Source organism: Salvelinus alpinus, chromosome 12 (assembly GCF_045679555.1).
Source record: "Salvelinus alpinus chromosome 12, SLU_Salpinus.1, whole genome shotgun sequence".
Classification (NCBI taxonomy): Eukaryota; Metazoa; Chordata; class Actinopteri; order Salmoniformes; family Salmonidae; genus Salvelinus; species Salvelinus alpinus.
In genome coordinates this window covers 25,902,585-25,929,360 of record NC_092097.1, presented here as the reverse complement: position 1 = coordinate 25,929,360, position 26,776 = coordinate 25,902,585, and the positions used below count along the sequence as shown (strand labels likewise).

The window sequence follows — 26,776 nt, the reverse complement described above, 5'->3', positions numbered from 1 at the left end:
TGCTTTTCCAACAGTCTTGAAGGATTTCCCACATATGCTGAGCACTTGTTGGCTGCTTTTCTTTCACTCTACGGTCCAACTCATCCAAAACCATCTCAATTGGGTTGAGGTCGGGTGATTGTGGACGCCGGGTCATCTGATGCAGCACTCCATCACTCTCCTTCTTGGTCAAATAGCCCTTGCACAGCCTGGAGGTGTGTTTTGGGTCATTGTCCCTCCCCTTCCTTTTATAGGTTAAATGACAAACTGACCGTTTGCTTCTACACTTTTGTTCTTGTTTTGTTCACTTCTGTAAATTGTTTTAGTTCAACATGCTTTTTACAGGTTTACATGCTACTTGTCTTGGAGTGGTGCAGCCGTGTGTGTATGTTTGAGAAGTAGGAAGCGTTTATAACGTGAGACTATAAAAATAAAACAAATATCTCTAGTCGCCTTGTCTGTGTTTCCTTAGCCCTGGAAGACTAAGCTTCTCACAAGTCAACAAGAGATTTGGAAGGCTGGCCCCGTGACACAAGTGTTTGAAGTAACAGGGCCGGCCCAACCTTTTGGGGGATTTGGTTGGCTAATTGAGTGACTGACATAAGAGAAACTTATGCACAACCAAATTTCAAAATTGCACCTTGTGTATTCATTCTACTGATCTAACTCAACAGTAAATTGAGACCCTGACGGAGTTCCGCCAAAAAATGCACACTTTTTTATCTAGCGATGGCCCCGTGAGTTAACCCCCACACCTTGCTCACACAGCAACACCATCTGTCCTCATGTCATTGCTCCACCTGAGTCACACGGGTCATTGTCTACATTAAAGCTCTTTATAAGACACTGGGATTAGTCAAGGATCCAGCAGGATACCAGCTGACGTGAGTATATAGAAGCAGCATGTCAATGGAGGAGGCTTTGGTCTCAGCATGTTCATGGCTTTACACTGTGTCATGGTCAGACAGTATTTAGAAAGACAAAGACATGAACAAGCACTGCTTTATTAATACACAAACAAGAAAAGTTAACATCTACTCTCCAACTCCTAGTTTATGAATGCCACAGTCATTCAGACAGCTAATGCATAACATTTCCCAGTTCTAACATACAAAATAAATCTTAAATTCATAATTCCAAACAGCTGATTTCTGGGTGGATTGACTATTGTAAGTATGTAAAGCCAGCTAAATCTGAATCAACCGTCTGAGTTTGTGTTTGCTCTGAGGGTGGATATTGGGTAAGAAGGGATTGTCTTTGGGTTGAACTTGATTGTCTCTGGGTGTTGACGAGAGCTGGAAGAGAGGAGGAGAAAGTCTGGATCAATTCCAGTGGTTGCTGCCGGTCCTCCAGGCATTTTAAACAGTTGGGTCGTCGCTTTGTTTCCCTTTACTCTGTCTTTTAAAAAGAAAATGATCACACAGTCTTCATCTCTCTGTCCCTTGTTTCATCCTCACGGCCTCCATCACTAGCTTGAAGGTTTCTCTGTCATGGCGATTTCCTTACTAGCACCTTTGGCTGTAGAGAGAAATAAATAAGACCGTTTTAGTTTACTCATAAACTGTATGTGTGTACCTGCTTGGGAGCTCCTGTGTAGGTGTTGAATGTAGAGTAGGCCGAGGAACACAGTGAATCCGATGTAGGATGAGATCAGACTAACCAACAGGAAACTATGACTGCCTTTACTGTGAAGAGAGAAACACATTACAACACAGTGTACACCAGGGTTCCCCAACTAGTGGCCCGCGGGCCAAATTTGGCCTGCGTGTGGTTGTATTTGGCCCCCAAGAGTTCAATCATTATTGAACATAAAAAAGACTAAAACCAACAGGAAATCAGCTCTGAATGATTTTAATTTTGGAAACCTGTTCCTAACTATTCCCAGCATTATAGAGAAACAAGTGATTGTATTCAAAATATAAGAAAACGTTTGAAATGATTGTTTTAGTAAAATATTATATCTGTTTGGGCTTCTTGCGGTCAATTTGCAATCTACAAATGATTTGTCATTATGTTCTGGCCACCCCAACTATCTGCTCAATAAAGAATCGTCCCGGGGCGGAATCTAGTGGATGATCCCTGGTATACACAGTCTATTCATAAAAAGCAGTCACACACACACCCTCCTGTGTTCCTTACCTGTCCTGTGAGAAGCTGCAGAACCATCTCTCCTGTACCAGCACTGGTCACCAGGACTGTAGTGACAACCTGAGGCAGGGAGAGGAGACTATCTATATAAATCTCAAATACAAGCTGTGTGTGTAGCTTTATAGTTTACCATATCTTCTGTGAGGGCCACCATGCAGGGGAACACACTGCTGATGAAGAGGACTAACACACACGCCCCCATGAAGATGAACACATGGCTGGAGTACAGGATCAACAGCAGACACTGCACCACTATCACCCCCACTTGAAATAGAGGGAAGGGCAGGAGAGCAGGAAAGAGGTACAGATATTTATTTTGGTTATCATATGTTCATGCCTTCTCTCTAAATACAGTTGTAAGGAGGACATCAGAATATTTACCATGCGTAATCTACCTCTAAATGCTTGTTTTTGCTGTAGCATACCTGGACTTAGAATAACATTCTACTGCATATATTTATGACTTTATTTGAATTCAAACTGGGTTTTGTGCTCTTCACATTGTATGTGTGTGTGTTGTACGAGTGTGCAATAAAGACCTCTATGTAACCACCTGACTGTTTAAAAATATACACCAATCTCAAATATCTGATCATCTCTCCAATAATGTCTTTCTCAGACGCGTCATATAAAGCCGTTTCACTTCTCACTTCAACACTCACAGTTTACAAAAACAGAAGTGTGTCTGTACCAGGCTGACATTGATAAGTCATTGTTGTGTGTATCTGTATGACAGATATATAGATGCCAGTCTGCTCGCGGTGACAGATGCCCAGAACTCACTGGTCAAATAGCCAGCCATCTTGTGTGGCAGAGAGAGGGGAGGAGACACTGCGTAGGTGTAAATTAATCCTGTGTAGGAACCCTGGGTTAAACAAACAGGAATTGTAGGTTGACAGTGAGCAGTCGTGTGTGTGTGTGGCAAAGTTCAGTCTCACAATGATGCAGTCGGTGATGAAGAGCACGGCTCCACCCAGAATGTAGAAGAGGAAGTAAGAGGCGGGGCGATCCTTCATATCACCATAGTTACAGCAGCCAAGCAAACCCCCGTGACCTGGATTTACAGTACAGAATGACATGTTTAGTTCAGGGTTCTTCAACCCTAGGCCTGGACACCTACTGAGTGTTCAGGCTTTTATTCCAGCCCAGCATTAGCCATGTTTTAGTTGGTGAGACGTTTGGACTTGGGGCTGTAGTGTCTATGGGGTTCTACCCTGGCAGCTGTTGTGGATATTTAAGGGGGGGGGGGGGGGGCTTACATTGGGTTGGGTGAATGTGTGAGGTGTCTTACCCTGTGGTGGTGTGAGGGGAGTATTGTTAGACTTACCCCTGGGTTGGGTGTGAGGTGTCTTACCCTGTGGTGGTGTGATGGGAGTATTGTTAGACTTACCCCTGGGTTGGGTGAGAGGTGTCTTACCCTGGATGTTATGGTCCTGTTCGTTCTTCTCTGAGTTTTTTTCCTTGTCCAGCAGACGAGGGCTTTGGTTGGAGCAGGGAAACAGCCGCTCATGGTACATCAACAAATACACTGCTACAGGTACAGGCAGCTAAAGAAAGAACATACACAATTGAAAATATTAAATTTAAAAAGCTGTGACTCGCTGGTTATTGTCTATTTAAAAGAGCCATCTATCTCAGTGATCTATAGGAAGCTTGCCCCACGGTACAATCTCCCTTTGTTTTGTTATTCAAATCAACCAGCCACTACTGCTAACCTGCAGCTACTGTATCAAACACAGCTACAACACAACATTCTAACAGCTAACAAAGTGCTTATACACTTACATTAATAAAAAGACATGATCCAGAATGTGTAGGAGATGTTGGTGGTGATGATGCCCTCTGTGTGGAGGTGGTAGTGGTGGGATACATTGTGGAGTGGGGTTGTCCCTTTGCCTGCCAGGGAGCTGCGAAGGTGATGGAGGTCAGTGGAGGAGTTGGCTGTCATGTCTCCCCCCAGAACACAACTCCCCTCAGACAGGACAGGGTCTGCTACCAGGGGACTCACCGCACCCAGCCCTATGAAGAAATGCAGGACCTGAGGAGATAGGAGGGGAGAATCATTATGCAATTGTGCAATTGTGCAATTTGTGATAAAAATAACCCTGACCCCTCACTTTCTCCTCCCCTCCATCCCCCCTCCCCGACCTGTAGGAACACTGCTGAATCTTTCTGGTAGTTTCACCAGCTGCTGGTTGGCAATGGTGTCAGTCACCCCCCATCGCCATGTCAGATATTGCCATGGCAACGGCAAGCATCAGCACATGGTGGCATAGTGGGATTATGGCAAAAACCACAGAGATTTTTATTTTTTATTTCACCTTTATTTAACCAGGTAGGCTAGTTGAGAACAAGTTCTCATTTGCAACTGTGACCTGGCCAAAATAAAGCATAGCAATTTGACACATACAACAACAGAGAGTTACATATGGAATAAACAAAACATACAGTTAATAATACAGTAGAAAAATAAGTCTATATACAATGTGAGCAAATCAGGTGAGATAAGGGAGGTAAAGGCAAAAAAAGGCCATGGTGGCGAGGTAAATACAATATAGCAAGTATATTAAATTAATGGTAGATTTGGTAGATGGTAGATTTGCAGTGGAAGAATGTGCAAAGTCGAAATAATAGGGTGCAAAGGAGCAAAATAAATAAATAAATAAATACAGTAGGGGAAGAGGTAGTTGTTTGGGCTAAATTATAGATGGGCTATGTACAGGTGCAGTAATCTGTGAGCTGCTCTGACAGCTGGTGCTTCAAGCTAGTGAGGGAGATAAGTGTTTCCAGCTTCAGAGATTTTTGCAGTTCGTTCCAGTCATTGGCAGCAGAGAACTGGAAGGAAAGATGACCAAAGGAGGAATTGGCTTTGGGGGTGACCAGTGAGATATACCTGCTGGTGCGCGTGCTACGAGTGGGTGCTGCTATGGTGACCAGTGAGCTGAGATAAGGCGGGGCTTTACCTAGCAGAGACTTGTAGATAACCTGTAGCCAGTGGGTTTGGCGAGGAGTATGAAGTGAGGGCCAACCAACGAGAGCATACAGGTCGCAATGGTGGGTAGTGTATTGGGCTTTGTGTGTATGTTATCCTGTTAGTTATCCTGTCCTGCTAGTAAATAAATAATTAAACCAATTGGTGTAGTACTGAATCATGAGTAAGGCTGGGTTTTTTGCAGATGCATGAGGTTACAACTGTTCAGAACGATGATATAAGAGGTTATGGGAGATGGTAACTCTTTACATAACCTCTTCCGTGGTGCCCCAATTTCCTAATGAGTTAATCGTTACATCATTAATAAAAAAATCGGGTAAAAATTAAACATAGTTAGTGGATTAAATAAATAAACAGTCATCAGATTAATGAAAGTAAAGTTACAAGGTAATTGAGTCCCCTTGCTGGCCCTCTCTCTCTCCACTTCTAGTCACATCTGGTCTCCCATCCAGGAAGTGATTGTGCCCAGGCCTGCATAGCTCTCCCTCTCTGGCCTTAACCCAGGGCTAGAGGTAGGGTAGCTGAGGGGCTGTTTCTCCAGCTCTACTAGTGTGGGCAGTATTGTAGCAGGAATGTCCCCTTGACGCTTTCCCCACTGATGAATGCTACGGTCGTATTTACCCAGTTTGTGAGAGTTTCAGACCCCCTGAGGCACCTAGTGTTTAGCAAGCCCTGCCTTATCTCCACCTCTGCTCTGCCAACTTTCCACTCTCTCGCTCTGTGAGCTGGTTTGAGAACTAACGTTCCATTAGACTGGGTCCCTAATAAACACAGCAAGTTGCAGTTAACACCAGAATATGTATATCTATCTTTTTCCTCTCTCCCTCCCCAACACCAGAATATGTTATATCTCTTTTTCTGTCTCTCTCTACCTCTCAATCACTCTCTTCCCATCACTCACTCTCTCTCCCTTCCTGTTTCGCTCTACTCCCCTTCTCCCTCTGTTCTTATGTTTTCTCTTCAGTGCTCAGCTCTGATACAGGTGTATGTGTAATTAAACCCCACTCATGTGGCAGTGGCACTAACTCAGAAAACGTATCAGAGCAGAACGATTGGACTGGAGATCTGTGAATGTCACACAAGGATAGACATACAAATTTGGTTCAAACAAACTTCATTTGTATGGGAACATTATTGGCAGTTCTTAGAGGGCAGTCATTTGTTATGTTCTGGGGTGGTGACAGAAGCAAAATACTCTACTTCCCAATTCATGAGCATCAGTGAGACAAATTCACACTCAGCCTCCACAAGGCATTGTTGGCATCTTGGCAACACCTCCCATATCCTGAACACTAAATACACCCTGATGCCATCCAGTCAGCACTTTGCCTAATGCAAGAACCAACGGAGCACTCAATGAATTTGTGCCAAGGAGTATCACACTTTTAAACAAAAGCAAAGCACTTTAAGCCTTGTCTGGTCTATCAAGTCTGTGGTATAATTGTAAATTCTTGACATGGGCAATTCCACGCCAGCAGAATTTTGGGGGGCATCTCAGATTGCTCTGGTAATTCTCATATAGGAACGTCATTGGGAGGAAAGAGTTTAAAAAACTTAAGGATTGGACCCTCCCCCCCCCCCCAATTTGAAATTTGTGAAAATGTGAAATTAATGTCGGAGAATAACACATTAGATCTGGTGAAAGATAATACAAAGAAATAAACATGTTTCTTCAATTCTTCAACATCAATTTTTTATGTTCCATCTTTGAAATGCAAGAGAAAGGCCATTATGACTTAGGACTCTACGTGTAATTTAGATTTTGGCCACTAGATGGCAGCAGTGTATGTGCAACGTTTTAGACTGATCCAATGATCCATTGCATTACTGTTCAAAATGTTGTATCAAGTCTGCACAATGTGCCTAATTGGTTTATTTATACAGTTTCAAGTTCATAACTGTGCACTCTCCTCAAACAATAGCATGGTATTCTTTCACTGTAAATAGCTACTGTAAATTGGACAGTGCAGTTAGCTTAAATTCTTGTTAATCTTTCTGCCCATATCAGATATGTCTATGTCCTGGGAAATGTTTTTTTTTTTTACTTAAAACGTCATGATAATCACTTTAGCGCACATTAGCTCAACCGTCCCGTGTGGGGGGACAACATTTGTCACAAACCTTTTTGAGAAAATTATGACATTAGCAATTTTAGGCACTTTTTGAGACCTATACATGCCTCCTGTAAGACCCTATGATCTGTGAACAGTACAGTCACGGCCAAAAGTTGAGAATGACACAAATATTAATTTTAACAAAATCTGCTGCCTCAGTTTGTATGATGGCAATTTGCATATACTCCAGAATGTTATGAAGAGTGATCAGATGAATTGCAATTAATTGCAAAGTCCCTCTTTGCCATGCAAATTAACTGAATCCCAAAAAACATTTCTACTGCATTTCAGCCCTGCCAAAAAAGGACCAGCTGACATCATGTCAGTGATTCTCTCGTTAACACAGGTGTGAGTGTTGACGAGGACAAGGCTGGAGATCACTCTGTCATGTTGATTGAGTTCGAATAACAGACTGGAAGCTTCAAAAGGAGGGTGGTGCTTGGAGTCATTGTTCTTCCTCTGTCAACCATGGTTACCTGCAAGGAAACACGTGCCATCATCAGTGCTTTGCACAAAAAGGGCTTCACAGGCAAGGGTATTGCTGCCAGTAAGATTGCACCTAAATCAACCATTTATCGGATCATCAAGAACTTCAAGGAGAGCAGTTCAATTGTTGTGAAGAAATCTTCAGGGCGCCCAAGAAAGTCCAGCAAGCACCAGGACAGTCTTCTAAAGTTGATTCAGCTGCGGGATCGATGCACCACCAGTACAGAGCTTGCTCAGGAATGGCAGCAGGCAGGTGTGAGTGCATCTGCACGCACAGTGAGGCGAAGACTTTTGGAGGATGGCCTGGTGTCAAGAAGGGCAGCAAAGAAACCACTTCTCTCCAGGAAAAACATCAGGGACAGACTGATATTCTGCAAAAGGTACAGGGATTGGACTGCTGAGGAATGGGGTAAAGTAATTTTCTCTGATGAATCCCCTTTCTGATTGTTTGGGGCATCCGGAAAAAAGCTTGTCCGGAGAAGACAAGGTGAGCGCTACCATCAGTCCTGTGTCATGCCAACAGTAAAGCATCTTGAGACCATTCACAATTTTGCCTAAGAACACAGCCATGAATAAAGAATGGTACCAACACATCCTCCGAGAGCAACTTCTCCCAACCATCCAGGAACAGTTTGGTGATGAACAATGCCTTTTCCAGCACGACGGAGCACCTTGCCATAAGGCAAAAGTGATAACTAAGTGGCTCGGGGAACAAAACATCGATATTTTGGGTTCATGGCCAGGAAACTCCTTAGACCTTAATCCCATTGAGAACTTGTGGTCAATCCTCAAGAGGCAGGTGGACAAACAAAAACCCACAAATTCTGACAAACTCCAAGCATTGATTATGCAAGAATGGGCTGCCATCAGTCAGGATGTGGCCCAGAAGTTAATTGATAGCATGCCAGGGTGGATTGCAGAGGTCTTGAAAAAGAAGGGTCAACACTGCAAATATTGACTCTTTGCATCAACTTCATGTAATTGTCAATAAAAGCCTTTGACACTTATGAAATGCTTGTACTTATACTTCAGTATTCCATAGTAACATCTGACAAAAATATCTAGACACTGAAGCAGCAAACTTTGTGAAGATTAATATTTGTGTCATTCTCAAAACTTTTGGCCACGACTGTACATGATAGACACGATGTTGGTGTCATTATACTCCTTATAGTGTTCTCTCAAATATGGAGTATGTCTAGATTCTGAAAAATACATTTTCACAGTCATTTATTCAACATAAAACAATTCAACATGTTTATATGCACATTTTTCCACCAGTGGTGCGTTTCCACCAAACGGACTTGTTGCGGTAAAAATCAGTGTGTGATGACATAGTGGATACAAAATGTACATTGTCGCGTAAGTTGTATTTCCATCGCATTTTCAACTCTACCGATAGTTGTCACAAATAAATAGCAACATTTGCCTTCTCTGGTCTTGGAAAGTGCGCTCTAGCCAACAGCTTGCAGATACAGTGCGGGTAGGCTGAGCGGGTAGACTAGTCTACAAGATGATTATTGTGGATAAGAGCCAGAATATTTGTATTCGTCGAACAGCAGTCAGGCATCGACAATCATGTCACCAGAATAAGACCCTTGATATTTATTGGAAAGGAGCATCAAGACCACCATCCTGTTTACTAGTGGAGGGGCTGCTGTTAATTGCTGTTGCTGAAAAACAAATCCCAGGTTATAGTTTCAAAATCACTTGAAACTAAATTTCCCCCAACCCTGGCTGGTACACATTGGCCACACCAGTAGCCAGACATCTGACACTCACGTCTTCTTGAAGAGTCCTCCCAGGGCGCTCTCCAGCATGAGGGAGAGCTGTTGGGCGAAGAAGACCCAGGTGATCTCCTGCAGAGTGGACTGGGTCTGACACCTCAGGTCCAGGATGGTCGGCCCCAGGAACGCAATACACAGCCCGAAACTAAAGAACACGCTCCAGTAGGTCAGGGTGTGCTGCCAGTGGTGCTTGAACAAAGCCCAGACCAGATCATCTACTAACATCTCGTTGTTGCCGTGACGAGCACTGGAGCTGAATTGAGACGAAGGTTATAAGGAGACCTTGACGTGCGCCGACAACAAACCCCCTGAAGTTATTTAAATTTGGCTGGCGAAGTTGGGATGCCTGCACATCATTAGTAAATTGAGTTAATAAACTGTTGTTTGTCTTCTAGTTACGTCACACTTCTAGACCTGTCAAACTCGCAGTGCCCCCCCCTGGCGACTGATGTCCATCACTGAACTCAACTGTGCTGCTCGGTAGGAGAGAAGGGCATATTCCACGCTAGATTTGACTGTTTAGCAATAATCTATGTTATGTGAAGTGCCATTGTCGTTATTTTCCGTGTAATGCATTTTTATGGCATAGTTTTACGCTTGCTGGGTCTGTCCATTGACTAGTGGTCTGTGTTGCGACTCCTGTCGGTCTTCCTCAATCGCATTATGATCACGAGATTCATGATCTTAATAAATAGGTTATGGTCAATATCATAAAGTGGATCATGAGTGACAAAATATGGATGATTAGATGTCCAAGTTAGTATGAAAGGCCAGATTTGGAATTGTGACACCTATTGAACACTACATTTTCTTGCTTTCTATTTATTTTCCTTCATGATTGAAGACACTCAGTCATAGACTGTATTATCTATAAGTACTGAATCAGAGACGGTCATTGTGCTACAGAATGATATAATTTATTAATTTATCAGTTATTTATTATTTGATCACTTTTGGCTTCTTGGCAGTCACAATACATTCAGTTTCTGGTTTTAATAATTGTGCTGTAGATAAATCACACAAAATATTGAATATCACATTTTATACAAAATCTAAATATACTTTATCTTTTATAAAACATTTAGACATCATCTACAGTCATTAGTAGTCATCACTTGTATCATCTGGCATAAAATTCACTGAGAAAGAAGAAAAACATCTCTTAAAGGTCCAATGCAGATGTTTTTATCAGACATCAAGTCATTTCTGGGTTACAATTAAGTACCTTACTGTGATTGCTGTCAATTAAAATTGTCAAAAAGAAACTAATATCTAAATAACCAGATAGCAAAGAGCAATTTCTCATTTTGCTAAGAAGCTAAGACTGTATGGGAGTGGTCTGAGGGGAAAACTGAAAACTAGCTGATATTGCCAGAGAGGTTTGGAACTCTCTTTCTTATTTGACTATTAACTAATTTACCGCCATGGCAGTAAACAGGTGGTGTTTTCAAACAGCTCTTACACTAAAAGGGCGTTATCATAATTTTCACAGTATTACTCAAACCTCGATGTGGAAATATACAGTGGGGAGAACAAGTATTTGATACACTGCCGATTTTGCAGGTTTTCCTACTTACAAAGCATGTAGAGGTCTGTAATTTTTATCATAGGTACACTTCAACTGTGAGAGACGGAATCTAAAACAAAAATCCAGAAAATCACATTGTATGATTTTTAAGTAATTAATTTGCATTTTATTGCATGACATAAGTATTTGATACATCAGAAAAGCAGAAGTTAATATTTGGTACAGAAACCTTTGTTTGCAATTACAGAGATCATACGTTTCCTGTAGTTCTTGACCAGGTTTGCACACACTGCTGCAGCGATTTTGGCCCACTCCTCCATACAGACCTTCTCCAGATCCTTCAGGTTTCGGGGCTGTCGCTGGGCAATACGGACTTTCAGCTCCCTCCAAAGATTATCTATTGGGTTCAGGTCTGGAGACTGGCTATGCCACTCCAGGACCTTGAGATGCTTCTTACGGAGCCACTCCTTAGTTGCCCTGGCTGTGTGTTTTGGGTCGTTGTCATGCTGGAAGACCCAGCCACGACCCATCTTCAATGCTCTTACTGAGGGAAGGAGGTTGTTGGCCAAGATCTCGCGATACATGGCCCCATCCATCCTCCCCTCAATACGGTGCAGTCGTCCTGTCCCCTTTGCAGAAAAACATCCCCAAAGAATGATGTTTCCACCTCCATGCTTCATGGTTGGGATGGTGTTCTTGGGGTTGTACTCATCCTTCTTCTTCCTCCAAACACGGCGAGTGGAGTTTAGACCAAAAAGCTCTATTTTTGTCTCATCAGACCACATGACCTTCTCCCATTCCTCCTCTGGATAATCCAGATGGTCATTCGCAAACTTCAGACGGGCCTGGACATGCGCTGGCTTGAGCAGGGGGACCTTGCGTGCGCTGCAGGATTTTAATCCATGACGGCGTAGTGTGTTACTAATGGTTTTCTTTGAGACTGTGGTCCCAACTCTCTTCAGGTCATTGACCAGGTCCTGCCCATGTAGTTCTGGGCTGATCCCTCACCTTCCTCATGATCATTGATGCCCCACGAGGTGAGATCTTGCATGGAGCCCCAGACCGAGGGTGATTGACCGTCATCTTGAACTTCTTCCATTTTCTAATAATTGCGCCAACAGTTGTTGCCTTCTCACCAAGCTGCTTGCCTATTGTCCTGTAGCCCGTCCCAGCCTTGTGCAGGTCTACAATTTTATCCCTGATGTCCTTACACAGCTCTCTGGTCTTGGCCATTGTGGAGAGGTTGGAGTCTGTTTGATTGAGTGTGTGGACAGGTGTCTTTTATACAGGTAACAAGTTCAAACAGGTGCAGTTAATACAGGTAATGAGTGGAGAACAGGAGGGCTTCTTAAAGAAAAACTTACAGGTCTGTGAGAGCCGGAATTCTTACTGGTTGGTAGGTGATCAAATACTTATGTCATGCAATAAAATGCAAATTAATTACTTAAAAATCATACAATGTGATTTTCTGGATTTTTGTTTTAGATTCCGTCTCTCACAGTTGATGTGTACCTATGATAAAAATTACAGACCTCTACATGCTTTGTAAGTAGGAAAACCTGCAAAATCGGCAGTGTATCAAATACTTGTTCTCCCCACTGTACATAAAACACAGGATTATCACATTTTTGACTGCATTGGGCCTTTAAGGTACATATATATTATTTATTTTCATTACAGTACAGTATTTAAAATATCTTAATTTACCACAGCAAAACATATACAGTAGGCTAATACTTTTGCCCCAGAGGTTGCTAAAATAAACAGAGGGGAAGTTTTAAAGTGTAATACACAGATCGCCATCTCTCCCAGTGTGTCCCAATGCTTTTGGCTTCCCTTCCTTACCTTATTTCCTTCATGGCCACTGATAGGACTGGATAAGTGTCCACCATATTGCTTTTACCTGTCAGTTTTTTCAGTTAGGTGGTGAGGAAGTAAAGGAGACAAGGAAAGTTAGCTCTATAAAATGATTGGCGTTGTCTCCAGTGTGGGGTAGAGAGAACTGCATCTGAGTAGTCTATAGTGGCTCCCTCTCCTTGTTCCCTTTCTTTCATCAGATGTAAATGTGCTGGACACACAGAGGTGTAAACAGATTGAATCCTAGTAGGCTTACCCCAAATTGCTTTTCAGTGACCCTGTCATTTTATAACAGTTTAGATGAATGAGAGGAGAAGAGGAACCCCCTCAAGACTAGATGCACCCTAGGTTAGGAGAGAGGTAGGTGAGAGGAGGTTAGGCGAGAGGTAGGGGGAGACTATGTTAGAAGAGAGGTTGTCCAAGCATGAGATGGAGACAGATTAGACAGTGATGTCCAGATTATTCAGGAAGTATCCTATATCTGCTCTGGGAGCCAATTGGAATTCCCAAGCCCATTTCACAGGGGGAGGAAACAACTGCACACTTCAGAGAGAAGTGGGGGAGATCAGAATTTGTGCTCCAGTGAATGGAAGTGAATAAACCAATTGGAATAGTCGGTTTCCATTTGCAATTCCGGGTTCATTATGTAATGGTCTTTGTCTAATCCTTCTTCATCTAATCCTTCTTCATCTTACTCTAGAGCCAGTCCAGGAACACTCTTCAGAGGTGATTTCAGGTTTGTGCAAATAGGAAACTCAGTGATACGAACACTAAACGTGTGTTATTCACTAATGCAAAGCAAATGCCCATTGGTTTCTTTATATCATATTTTGAAGAAAGAAATCTCAAGCACATTTTACTAAGGCCATTTCAAAAACTGTAATACTGATTTGAATGAAATCCCCACTAGGTGAAATCAAGGGGTGTTTATGTAGAGGCAGGTTTGCCGTAAATGGACTCTTCCCCAACCACTCAGATTTAGTTTGGATTTAGAGTTTTGGTCTCAGATGACGGTTGTGTTGCAAGGTGCTAACTCTGTGTTCTTTTATTACAAGGGGACATGAACAGAAGGAGAGGAGGAAGGGAAAGGGAGAAGTGGAGATCATTGAAACATGCAGAGTGATTGGTTAGCTTGGGTGTCTGCAGGGGGCTGAGTAGGAAGGGGATTGGGTAGGAGAATGGGAGATACTTCCTGGTCAGTCCCAGAATCATGACAGTAGAATGCTCATAGAGGGACCTCAGATCCAAGACGTTTGAGGTGCAGTGCTAGTTTATTCTCAGAAACCCTGTCTGTATCCATCCTCTGTTGTGGGGAGGGAGAGGGTTAGATGTGTGTGTTTGTGTAAATTTAACTTGAACCTTTATTTAACCAGGAAAGACCTTTGAGGTTACACTGATGTGACCTGGATGTTTGTGTTTACATTTGTATTTCTGTTTGTATGAGGGATTGGAGTGTGTTTGTCTTCAAAGCCGATTCCTCCTTGAGGGTTTCTCTCGCCCTGTCTGCACTCCATCGGCTGGTCGTCCTTTAGAATATGCTCTGCCTTCTGTTCTTCCCCCGACCTGGGTTTGGTAAAGAGAACAGGAGGATCACATGAATGAACTGAACATGTTTCATGGTTTATTTGCAGTAGTTGTTATTCGTGTTATTGTGATGGTTTATGGGAGTAGTACTGTATTTGTTGTACTGTATTGTACCTGGAGGCTGGAACACTGAGCTGCGGTGGCCTGGGTCTTTCTGCAGTTTAATTTCTCTGAGAGAAAACACAGAGGAGGCTAGAGAGGGGTGTGAGAGAGAGCGCGAGAGAGAGAGAAAGTGAGAGAAAGTGAGAGGGAGTGAGAGAGAACAATGAGAGAGGGAGTGAGAGAGAGCATGAAGCACAAAACATAAATTGCTACTTAATACATAATTCTCACCACATGATTGAAGTCAAATACATTTAATGTGTGTGTCTTACTGTCTGCAAGACTGTGGATGTTCTCTCCCAGGCTGAGGAAGTATGGGTGTCTAAGAGATGCTTCAGCTGAGACTCTGGTCCTAGTGTCATACTGAAATAACACAGGGAAATACACACAACACCAGAATAAAGGTTTGGTATTGAACACTAGTGGTTACAGGTTGGTGTAAGTGTTTTTCTTACCAGGAGTAAAGCAGTTAGCATGTCAATCCCCTCAGTATCCAGCCTGGAGAGGACAGTAGATTCTGGTTATGTTACTGGGTTGTGGTTTGTGTTACCTGAGCTAGTGGTTGGTGAGTGGTCTTATTGCAGTAATGCTGTGGTTGTGTTACCTAGGCACGTGGTTGATGAGTGGCTGAGGTCTGTACTCGGGGAACATGTAGGATCTGAACTCATCATTATTGGAGATACCTGGCCAGCTGTCCTCTTTTGGGGTACCTGAGAGAGAGCGAGAAAGGTTAATGTAAATGCTTCATATTCTATGTCTGTATGGGGGGTTGTCTGTATGTCTTTGAATCTAGTTACCAGCACGATTGCCCAGTGGTATAAATGAAAGAGTAGAATTACCAATGATTCTGAAGACTAAGTGCAGCTCCTCTTTCACTGAGGAGCCGGGGAACATGGGACGACCTGTCGCCATCTCAAATAGAATACAGCCCACGCCCCTTTAACACATACACAGGAAGCACAGACACAGAGGATTGAAATGGAAAGTAAAGGGGGCGTTCGACATAGCAGATTATTTGTAGATCAGTCAGTCATTCACAATTGACCCATGATACATCACAGTTTTGATGTTCTGGAACATGTCCAAAGTGATCTTCGGAGACTAATGCCTGAAGGGAGGTGGTAATGCTTCACAGTGTGTATGGAAATAACAAACCCCTGGAGCCGCACACACACTCACACTGATGGACTCACATCACAAGGTCCAGACCACAAGGTCCAGACCATAACAGCATTTGGCTATTCAAGATAAATTCATGTGATGTAGAAATGATCACCATGGTGATTGCTCATATCAGGAGTGATGGCTTACATGTGAGTTAAGTGAAGGAACAGCTTAGCTATGTTGCTGTGATCATGTATAGTGTGGACAAGACATTGATCAAAACATGGTTTCTCTCATTTAGGTTTCCATTGTTGTTAATGAAGGTTAATCAACGTGACAGACATGTAGAGGTTTTCTGAAATGATTCTGTCTCTGAGTCAGAATGGATGTCTGTGTGTGCGTGTGTGTGCATTTGTGTGTATATGTGTAGTGTACTACTCACCACATGTCGATGGGTGTAGAGTACTCTGTGGTACCCAGAAGTACTTCAGGGGGGCGGTACCATAGAGTCACCACCTCGTTGGAGTAGGTCTTAGTGGGGACAGACTTGGCCCGTGCCAGACCTGACCAATCAAACAAAGTCATGAGCTGGATCTCCGAGAGGGAACGTTATCTACTGATCTGGTCATCTACATGCCGAATGGGTGTTGAAAAGGTTGCTAAGTTACCAATGTCTGTGTATCTATCTGTATGGGGGGACTATCTGTATGTGTGTGCATGTCATACCAAAGTCAGCTAGTTTGAGCTCTCCCTTGTCGTTGATGAGCAGGTTCTGAGGTTTGAGGTCTCTGTGAAGGATCTTCCTCTTATGGCAGTAGGACAGACCCCGTAACAACTGGAACATAAAGATCTACAGAGAGAGAGAGAATAAGAGAAGATGAACTGTTTTCAGTAGGGGTGACAAGAGCCATATATTTAGAATTAGGACATTGAGGTTTCTGCTTTATGATGCATTTACATGATACAGTACAATCAAATAATTCCATACGGCAGCCATGTTAGCTCCCCATGAGAAGTATTGACCAATAGCAATTCATGGAATATTTCTTAATTTTAAACAATGCTACAGAATGTTACAGAACTTCTAAAATTAGAATCCAAATTCTTGTCATGAATGTATAAATGGAATGCTCAATGGCAACTACATGGTGTCTGTTCTAAAAGGTGGCCGAACTCTCTATTGCTCTGGGGACTAACCTTGACGTTGTTCATGCTCATCAGGTTTCCACAGTTGTCCAGGTACTGTTTCAGATCACTGTCCTGAGAGACACACACACACACACACTATTTAAGAACTTTAATATGAACATGAAGCTATGTACAAAAAAAATACTGATTATTAAACTGCTCAAAGTATTTGAAAGATGTTTGAACTACTCACCAGGTACTCAAAGACAAGAGTGAGGGAGCGTTCTGTGTGTATGATGTCATGCAGTGTGACAATGTTGGCGTGTTTTAGGTTCTTCAGTAAAGACACTGCAGAGAGACAGAGAAAATGGTTGGATGTAGCTCTGGCTGCATGGATGATATGGTAATTACATTTTAGCTCCACTGGGTGGCGTCACATCCATTTCTATGGGCACAAGCACTGTTCATGACACAAACTGTTCACACTGTTCTTGTTGGCAGAGAGAAAATGTTGCATGTTTAAAGCTTATTTTCTGCAATTCTACACATTTTTGTCATGGGGTGCAGAGAAAATGTTGCGTTTTTAAAGCACATTTCCTGCATTTCTACACATTTTGCCATGTCTTATGTGTGTTCATGTGATATTTGAGTGACTCAAACGATATAAAACAATCTATGGGCTAAAAAAACGTTAGCTGACATGGGCTAGTTGAGCTGGACATTTCTGACAAGTTATAAATAGATGTATAATCATGTCACTCAGTATGCAATGACTGACATGATGATGCACTATCCAATAACAAAATTGCACCTTGTGCATTCTACTATTCCAACTTTCTAGAGTAAATTGAAAGCCGAACTGAGTTTCTTCCATTTACATTTATTTATTGGGGGGGGGGGGGACCACTGAGCTACTGTAGTAAATCTCAGCCCTGTTGAAACACTTTGTGGGTATGTGTGGTGTGATGAGCGGTGAACAGAGGTTAGGAGAGATGGTTGTATAGGGTGCTGTGTGTTACCTTCTCTGATAGCTGTACAGGGCGCTCCCTCCTCGTGCTCTAGCCTAATCTCTTTCAGCGCCACCAGGTTCTCTGTCAGTTTGCTCCGCCCCTTAAAAACGGTGGCATACGTCCCCTACACGGGAACAGGAAATAGGAAAGAATAGTCAATGCCAAATGTCTAACCCTGACCCTTTTAACTACTGAGTCTAACCCTACCCCATAACCTTACCCCTAACCATAACCTATTAAGAAATAAGGTTAATTTTGCTACCAGGTAGCTTTATGTCATTGCTGTCTCTCTCTTGAAACACTGACTTGTTTCATGGCAGGATGAAGGTATTTAAAGAGGACCACAGTGTTATGTGGAGGAGCAGTCATGGTTGACCATTCATTGGTTCTGTTAGTTTACTGTAAACACATGTCTTAACTCCCCCCTCTGGCTTGAGATGACCTAGACTGCAATACATTCCAGAACACTGCTCCCACCCTGATGCTGCCCATGTTCACTCCCCTTCACAGATCTGGCAGGACTGAATAGGTGTAAGACATATGAAGAAAACTAAGTATGGGGATTGCTTACACCTATCCAGCTATTGTAGATTGGTGAAACCCACTAGGTCCCCAGAGACTGTGTTGACTCACTTGTTTCCTGTTAGACTTTCTTAAGATGACGTAAAAGGGAAGGTGAATACCCACACACTGATAATACCCACACTGATAATACCCACACACTGATAATACCCACACGCCTTTACTTTCAAGTTTCTCCTTTATTTTCACATGTTATTCTCTGTATCCTGCACCTATTCCATCAGCTGGATGTGTGCCTTGAACTGCAGCTGAAAGAGCGTGACCATAGCGACACACACTCACCTCTCCCAGTTTGCCCAGTTTCACGTACGTCTCCAGCTTTCCAAAGCCAATGTCAGACTGCATGGAAAAACACATAAGGTAGCCTACTATGGTTAGGGCAATAGGGTATTATTACAGTATTGGGATATTGGTTAGTTATGTGTAGGGTAACTGTGCTGTAGGGTTATGGCTGGTAAAGGGATATATTTATGGTTATGACCATATGATTTAGGGATCATGGTATTGGGATACTGTGATATTGGGTATAGGCGGTAGCCTACTGGGTATAACCTAATGTGTATATTAGGCTATTGGGGTATAGGGGGGTACAGGGTACTGACCAGTGATGCCCGTCAGAACATGCGTCTGAGTGGTTTGATTTAGTGTATTGGGGTATGGGTGTATGATGGTATATAGTGGTACAGGTATGTGATACTGAACAGTGAAGCCCGTAGGGACATGCGTTTGAGGGGTTTGATTTAGGGTATGGGTGTATTAGGGTATAGGGGTATGAGGTATACAGTAGGGGTACGAGGTATGGGGTACTAACCAGTGAAGCCCGTCGAGACATGCGGCTGAGGGGTTTGCAGGGAGGAGAGTTGTTCTCACTCTCCATCTCTCTCTCCATCTGCAGCTTCTTGAGGAACTCCGGAGGAAGGCGGATGTCCATGGGCAGAGACATACGCTTACTCACGTCCTGCAGAGAATCAATAATCCGTCATCAATATGCAACACTCACACATAATCAATCATTATTCATCAATATACATACCATCATAAATGGGCAATATTATCACATGATCAATGACACATTGCACCAGAAGGATCATCGCCAGACATAGGTTATCACAGGTGAGGAGGGATTGTGGCTATTTAAAGCTAGGGATGATTAGACAACTATTGATTTGAGAATGTCATTCTCTCTGTGAGTCTATTCTGTATGAATGGAGATCTGTTTGAATATAGGCCGAGATTAATCAAACCTCTGTTCAATTAATCTTTTCTCCCAGTCTCTCACCCTCTGACACAGTTTCTGCTGTGAGTGACTATCTATCTCACACTTCCCCCTGTAATACACATCTGCAACTGTCTAAAATAAAAATGTTGTGTGTATGTGAATTTCCCCAGGGTGTGTGTGTGTGCTTGTTTGTGCGTGCGCGCAAAAACATATGCGTTTGTGACTGAGTCGCTCTTTGCAGTTATTTTTGTTAAAGTAAGACGGCTGAATTCTCTCACTAAAGGTATCTGTCACGGCTGGGTTTAGTGGAAGCAAAGAAGAAGAAATAAAGCGAGAGACGGTAAAGAAAGAAAATTCAGATGATGGCTTGTAATTCCCTGTGGGCTGTGTAGCAGCTACTGCTGTTCTGACGCTGAGAGGAAGTTATGGCCACTCAGCATGGAGAGGAACCCAGTCAGTAGCTCTTATGATATCATAATGGTGTTATGACTGGTTTCATAATGGTTTTATGAATGCCTTATGTATACCCCCTTCAAGTAATGTGTTACCTAATTTGTACAGGAGGCCATATTTACTTAGTGTCTCTCAGTATAGCAGTTCCTGTCAGATTGGTGTTTTGAGCTACACTATACTAATTGGTCTGTCAATATTAACTTTATCACATCTAAACTCTCTGTATTTTATATAAATATTTCCTTCTTCCCAACTCTCCCTCCCTGTCTCACTTCCATTGAGAAGCGTCGGTGTGGTGCTTTGCTGCGGTACTGGAGCTGGGAGGGGGACTGTGCTCCGGGTGTGGCAGGCTCAGGGCTCACTGGACTGGGACTGGCCTCAGGGTGCAGTGACGGCAGGGTCAGGCTGTCTGGAGTCAGTGCTGCAGGTCAGACAGAGAGGGAGACAACATACACTTTAGTGTTATAGAAAACGTAACACACAGATACTGATAAATATATATTGTAGCCTCACACACACACACAAACAGGCTTGCTTTAACAATCTATCCTCTTCAGTGTTGTACACAACAGATTGAGTGGACAATTACTCTTTATGAAACAACAACACAGCACTCTTTCAGTCTGGACACTACACAAGGCTGGACACTACACAAGGCTGGACACTACACAAGGCTGTATCAGCTATACTGTGTGGAAGTGTGTGCATGTGTAACTGTGTCAGGCCGTTGAACAGCTCAAGGTGGAGTGTTTCAGCCTTGGTTTGACCCTGTATGTGAATGGATTGTTGGTCTCACTGCTTTTGGATGTGTTTGGAGTGGATATGTGTCTCTTCCATCTCACCGACTGACACATCTATGTATGTGTGTCTGCGCATGTGTATGTGTGCCTATGTGTGTATAGTGATTTGATGTGTGTGTGTGTGTGTGTGTGTGTGTGTGTGTGTGTGTGTGTGTGTGTGTGTGCGTACAGTAGCAACGCGCATAACTCACCCACTTGAGGATCTGTCGTTTTCAGCGATTTATTTTGATGGTTGTTAATTTTTTGTGAAATTGAAAAAAGTAATGATTTAATACAGTTGAAATGTTTACAAATTAGATGCACTGAAATGAAAGCAAGTTCCAAAAATGAACACTTGGATTATAGTGATATTATAGTATGTCTGATCTCGCAAACAATGTAAAGTTTGTATAGGTACAGTTGAAGTCGGAAGTTTACATACACCTTAGCCAAATACATTTAAACTCAGTTTTTCACAATTCCTGACATTTAATCCTAATAAAAATTCCCTGTCTTAGGTCAGTTAGGATCACCACTTTATTTTAAGAATGTGAAATGTCAGAATAATAGTAGAGAGAATTATTTATTTCAGCTTTTATTTATTTTACCACATTCCCAGTGGGTCAGAAGTTTACATACACTCGATTAGTATTTGGTAGCATTGTCTTTAAATTCTTTAACTTGGGTCAAACGTTTCGGGTAGCCTTCCACAAGCTTCCCACAATAAGTTGGGTGAATTTTGGCCCATTCCTCCTGACAGAGTTGGTGTAACTGAGTCAGGTTTGTAGGCCTCCTTGCTCGCACATGCTTTTTCAGTTCTGCCCACACATTTTCTATAGGATTGAGGTCAGGGCTTTGTGATGGCCGCTCCAATACCTTGACTTTGTTGTCCTTAAGCCATTTTGTCACAACTTTGGAAGTATGCTTGGGGTCATTGTCCATTTGGAAGACCCATTTGCGACCAAACTTTAACTTCCTGACTGATGTCTTGAGATGTTGCTTCAATATATCCACATAATTTTTCTTCCTCATGATGCCATCTATTTTGTGAAGTGCACCAGTCTCTCATGCAGCCCAGCACCCCCACAACATGATGCTGCCACCCCCGTGCTTCACGGTTGGGATGTTGTTCTTTTGCTTGCAAGCCTCCCCCTTTTTCCTCCAAAACATAACTATGGCCATTATGGCCAAACAGTTCTATTTTTGTTTCATCAGACCAGAGGACATTTCTCCAAAAAGTACGATCTTTGTCCCCATGTGCAGTTGCAAACCGTAGTCTGGCTTTTTATGGCGGTTTTGGAGCAGTGGCTTCTTCCTTGCTGAGCGGCCTTTCAGGTTATGTCGATATAGGACTCGTGTTACTGTGGATATAGATACTTTTGTACCTGTTTCCTCCAGCATCTTCACAAGGTCCTTTGCTGGCTTTGTGGTTGACCAGTGAGATATACCTGCTGGAGGGCGTGCTACGGGTGGGTGCTGCTATGGTGATCAGTGAGCTGAGATAAGGCGGAGCTTTACCTAGCAAAGGCTTGTAGATGACCTGGAGCCAGTGGGTTTGGCAACGAATATGAAGCGAGGGCCAGCCAACGAGAGCATACAGGTCACAGTGGTGGGTAGTATATGGGGCTTTGGTGACAAAACAGATGGCACTGTGATAGACTGCATTCAATTTGTTGAGTAGAGTGTTGGAGGCTATTTTGTAAATGACACCCCCGAAGTCGAGGATCGGTAGGATGGTCAGTTTTACAAGGGTATGTTTGGCAGCATGAGTGAAGAATGCTTTGCTGCGAAATAGGAAGCCGATTCTAGATTTAATTTTGGATTGGAGATGCTTAATGTGAGTCTGGAAGGAGAGTTTACAGTCTAGCCAGACACCTAGGTATTTGTAGTTGTCCACATATTCTAAGTCAGAACCGTCCAGAGTAGTGATGCTGGAAGGGCGGGCAGCAATCGATTGAAGAGCATGCATTTCGTTTTAGTTGCATTTAAGAGCAGTTGGAGGCCACGGAAGGAGAGTTGTATGTCATTGAAGCTCGTCTGGAGGTTAGTTAACACAGTGTCCAAAAGGCCAGAAGTATACAGAATGGTGTCGTCTGCGTAGAGGTGGATCAAAGAATCACCAGCAGAAAGAGCGAACCCTCTGGCACCCCCATAGAGACTGCCAGAGGTCCGGACAACAGGCCCTCCGATTTGACACACTGAACTCTATCAGAGAAGTAGTTGGTGAACCAGGCGAGGCAGTCATTTGAGAAACCAAGGCTGTCGAGTCTGCCAATAAGAATGTGGTGATTGACAGAGTCGAAAGCCTTGGCCAGGTCGATGAATACGGCTGCACAGTAATGTCTCTTATCGATGGCGGTTACGATATCGTTTACGACCTTGAGCGTGGCTGAGGTGCACCCATGACCAGCTCTGAAACCAGATTGCATAGCGGAGAAGGTACGGTGGGATTCGAAATGGTCGGTAATCTGTTTGTTAACTTAGGATAGGATAGATATAGGTCTGTAGCATTTTGGGTCTAGAATGTCTCCCCCTTTGAAGAGGCGGATGATCGCGGCTTTCCAATCTTTGGGAATCTCAGACGATACGAAAGAGAGGTTGAACAGGCTAGTAATAGGGGTTGCAACAATTTCGGCAGAGAGGGTCCAGATTGTCTAGCCCGGCTGATTTGTAGGGGTCCAGATTTTGCAGCTCTTTCAGAACAACATTCCAATCACTGGACACTTTAATAAATGGATCACTAGTCACTTTAAACAATGCCACTTTAAATAATGCCACTTTAATAATGTTTACATATTACATTACTTATATCACGTGCAGTATATACTGTATTTCATACCATCTATGCCGCTCGGCCATCGCTCATCCATATACTTACAGTTGAAGTAGGAAGTTTAAATGTATTTGGCTAAGATGTATGTAAACACAGTTTTTCACAATTCCTGACATTTAATCCTAGTAATAAAATCCCTGTCTTAGGCCAGTTAGGATCACCACTTTATTTTAAGAATGTGAAATGTCAGAATAATAGTAGAGAGAATTATTTATTTCAGCTTTTATTTCTTTCATCACATTCCCAGTGGGTCAGAAGTTTGCATACACTCAATTAGTATTTGGTAGCATTGCCTTTAAATTGTTTAAGCTTCCCACAATAAGTTGGGTGACCTTTGGACCATTCCTCCTGACAGAGCCAGGTCAGGTTTGTAGGCCTCCTTGCTCGCACACACTTTTTCAGTTCTGCCCACACATTTGTTTTGGCCACTCCAATACCTTGACTTTGTTGTCCTTAAGCCATTTTGCCACAATTTTGGAAGTATGCTTGGGGTCATTGTCCATTTGGAAGACCCATTTGTGACCAAGCTTTAACTTCTTGACTGATGTCTTGAGATGTTGCTTCAATATATCCACATCATTTTCCTGCCTCATGATGCCATCTATATTGTGAAGCGCACCAGTTCCTCCTGCAGCCAAGCACCTCCACAACATGATGCTGCCACCCCCGTTCTTCACGGTTGGGATGGTGTTCTCCGGCTTGCAAGCTTCCCCCTTTTTCTTCCAAACATAACAATGGTCATTATGGCCAAACAGTTCTGTTTTTGTTTCATCAGACCAGAGGACATTTCTCAAAAAAGTATGATCTTTGTCCCCACGTGCAGTTGCAAACCGTAGTCTGGCTATTTTACGGTGGTTTTGGAGCAGTGGCTTCTTCCTTGTTGAGCGGCCTCTCAGGTTATGTCGATATAGGACTCGTGTTACTGTGGATATAGATACTTTTGTACCTGTTTCCTCCAGCATCTTCACAAGGTCCTTTGCTGTTGTTCTGGGATTGATTTGCACTTTTAGCATCAAAGTACGTTCATCTCTAGGAGACAGAACGCGTCTTCTTCCTGAACGGTATGACGGCTGCTGGTCCCGTGTTGTTTATACTTGTGTACTATTGTTTGTACAGATGAACGCGGTACCTTCAGGCATTTGGAAATTGCTCCCAAGGATGAACCAGACTTGTGGAGGTTTACAATTTTTTATCTGAGGTCTTGGCTGATTTCTTTTGATTTTCCCATGATGTCAAGCAAGGAAGAAGCCACTGCTCCAAAACCGCCGTAAAAATGCCAGACTACAGTTTGCAACTGCACAAGGGGACAAAGACACTGGGAATGTAATGAAAGAAATAAAAGCTGAAATAAATAATTCTATCTACTATTATTCTGACATTTCACATTCTTAAAATAAAGTGGTGATCCTGACTGACCTAAGACAGGGATTTTTTATTAGGATTAAATGTCAGGAATTGTGAAAAACTGAGTTTAAATGTATTTGGCTATACTTCAACTGTATATATATATATATATATATATATATGTATATATATATATATATATATATATATATATATATATCTCAACAAAAAAAAGAAACGTCCCCTTTTCAGGAGCCTGTCTTTCAAAGATAATTAGTAAAAATTCAAATAACTTCACAGATCTTCATTGTAAAGGGTTTAAACACTGTTTCCTTTGCTTGTCCAATGAACCACAAATTAACATGCACCTGTGGAACGGTCGTTAAGACACTAACAGCATACAGACGGTAGGCAATTAAGGTCACAGTTATGAAAACTTAGGACACTAAAGAGGCCTTTCTGCTGACTCTGAAAAATACGTGAACGTGCCTTAAGTATGCTGCAAGGAGGCATGAGGACTGCAGATGTGGTCAGGGCAATAAATTGCAATGTCCGTACAGTGAGACGCCTAAGACAGCGCTACAGGGAGACAGGACGGACAGCTGATCGTCCTCGCAGTGGCAGACCACGTGTAACACCTACACAGGATCGGTACATCCGAACATCACACCTGCGGTACAGGCACAGGATGGCAACAACAACTACCCGAGTTACACCAGGAACACACAATCCCTCCATCAGTGCTCAGGCTGTCCACAATAGGCTGAGAGAGGCTGGACTGAGGGCTTGTAGGCCTGTTGTAAGGCAGGTCCTCACCAGACATCACCGGCAACAACGTCGCCTATGGGCACAAACCCACCGTCGCTGGACCAGACAGGACTGGCAAAAATGCTCGTGAGGCATCTGTTTCTCAAAGTAGACATTCTAATGTACTTGTCCTCTTGCTCAGTTGTGCACCTGGGCCTCCCACTCCTCTTTCTATTCTGGTTAGAGGCAGTTTGCGCTGTTCTGTGAAGGGAGTACTACTCAGCGTTGTACGATATCTTTACTTTCTTGGCAATTTCTCGCATGGATTTCCCGCTACCAAAACCTGCGGACTCTCCTTCACTGCAGCCGTCGTGAGTAAAACATTTAAACGTGTTAACCCTCGCAAGGCTGCAGGCCCAGACGGCATCCCCAGCCGCGTCCTCAGAGCATGCGCAGACCAGCTGGCTGGGGTGTTTACGGACATATTCAATCAATCCTTATCCCAGTCTGCTGTTCCCACATGCTTCAAGAGGGCCACCATTGTTCCTGTTCCCAAGAAAGCTAAGGTAACGGAGCTAAACGACTACCGCCCCGTAGCACTCACTTCCGCCATCATGAAGTGCTTTGAGAGACTAGTCAAGCACCATATCACCTCCACCCTACCTGACACCCTAGACCCACTCCAATTTGCTTACCGCCCCAATAGATCCACAGACGATGCAATCGCAACCACACTTCCCTAACCCAACTGGACAAGAGGAATACCTGTGTGAGAATGCTGTTCATCGACTACAGCTCAGCATTTAACACCATAGTACCCTCCAAACTCGTCATCAAGCTCGAGACCCTGGGTCTCGACCCCGCCCTGTGCAACTGGGTACTGGACATCCTGACGGGCCGCCCCCAGGTGGTGAGGGTAGGTAACAACATCTCCACCCCGCTGATCCTCGACACTGGGGCCCCACAAGGGTGCGTTCTGAGCCCTCTCCTGTACTCCCTG

The 26,776-nt window shown here is 43.3% G+C and overlaps 2 protein-coding genes across 5 annotated transcripts in view; both read right to left on the bottom strand.

Annotated features, from left to right (window-relative positions):
- Positions 1–963: 963 nt before the first annotated feature.
- Positions 964–9,943, bottom strand: LOC139535754 (major facilitator superfamily domain-containing protein 4A-like). 2 transcript variants are annotated; one of them, XM_071335522.1, is made up of 7 exons: positions 9,502–9,943; positions 3,913–4,165; positions 3,545–3,674; positions 3,066–3,181; positions 2,258–2,391; positions 2,119–2,187; positions 964–1,497 (listed from the first exon to the last, which is right to left on the bottom strand). In XM_071335522.1, exons 1-2 carry the CDS (start codon positions 9,729–9,731, stop codon positions 4,147–4,149), a joined length of 249 nt encoding a protein of 82 aa, XP_071191623.1. In that variant the 5' UTR covers positions 9,732–9,943; the 3' UTR covers positions 964–1,497; positions 2,119–2,187; positions 2,258–2,391; positions 3,066–3,181; positions 3,545–3,674; positions 3,913–4,146. The 2 variants fall into 2 exon arrangements, with proteins under 2 accessions (XP_071191623.1, XP_071191624.1); XM_071335523.1 differs by lacking the exon at positions 2,258–2,391 and having other exon boundaries at positions 9,502–9,829.
- Positions 9,944–10,401: 458 nt separating this feature from the next.
- The window catches only part of cdk18 (cyclin dependent kinase 18), a 65,544-nt gene continuing 49,169 nt past the window's right edge, over positions 10,402–26,776 (bottom strand). For all 3 annotated transcript variants that reach the window (XM_071335520.1, XM_071335519.1, XM_071335521.1), the window contains 14 exons: positions 20,346–20,494; positions 19,213–19,359; positions 18,684–18,740; positions 17,829–17,943; positions 17,063–17,157; positions 16,879–16,941; positions 16,408–16,531; positions 16,124–16,244; positions 15,417–15,514; positions 15,182–15,287; positions 15,033–15,075; positions 14,850–14,940; positions 14,590–14,667; positions 10,402–14,454 (listed from right to left, as the gene is read on the bottom strand). In XM_071335520.1, coding sequence (XP_071191621.1) covers positions 14,420–14,454; positions 14,590–14,667; positions 14,850–14,940; positions 15,033–15,075; positions 15,182–15,287; positions 15,417–15,514; positions 16,124–16,244; positions 16,408–16,531; positions 16,879–16,941; positions 17,063–17,157; positions 17,829–17,943; positions 18,684–18,740; positions 19,213–19,359; positions 20,346–20,494 — 1,322 coding nt within the window. In that variant the 3' untranslated portion in view covers positions 10,402–14,419. The remainder of the gene's footprint in view (positions 14,455–14,589; positions 14,668–14,849; positions 14,941–15,032; positions 15,076–15,181; positions 15,288–15,416; positions 15,515–16,123; positions 16,245–16,407; positions 16,532–16,878; positions 16,942–17,062; positions 17,158–17,828; positions 17,944–18,683; positions 18,741–19,212; positions 19,360–20,345; positions 20,495–26,776) is intronic.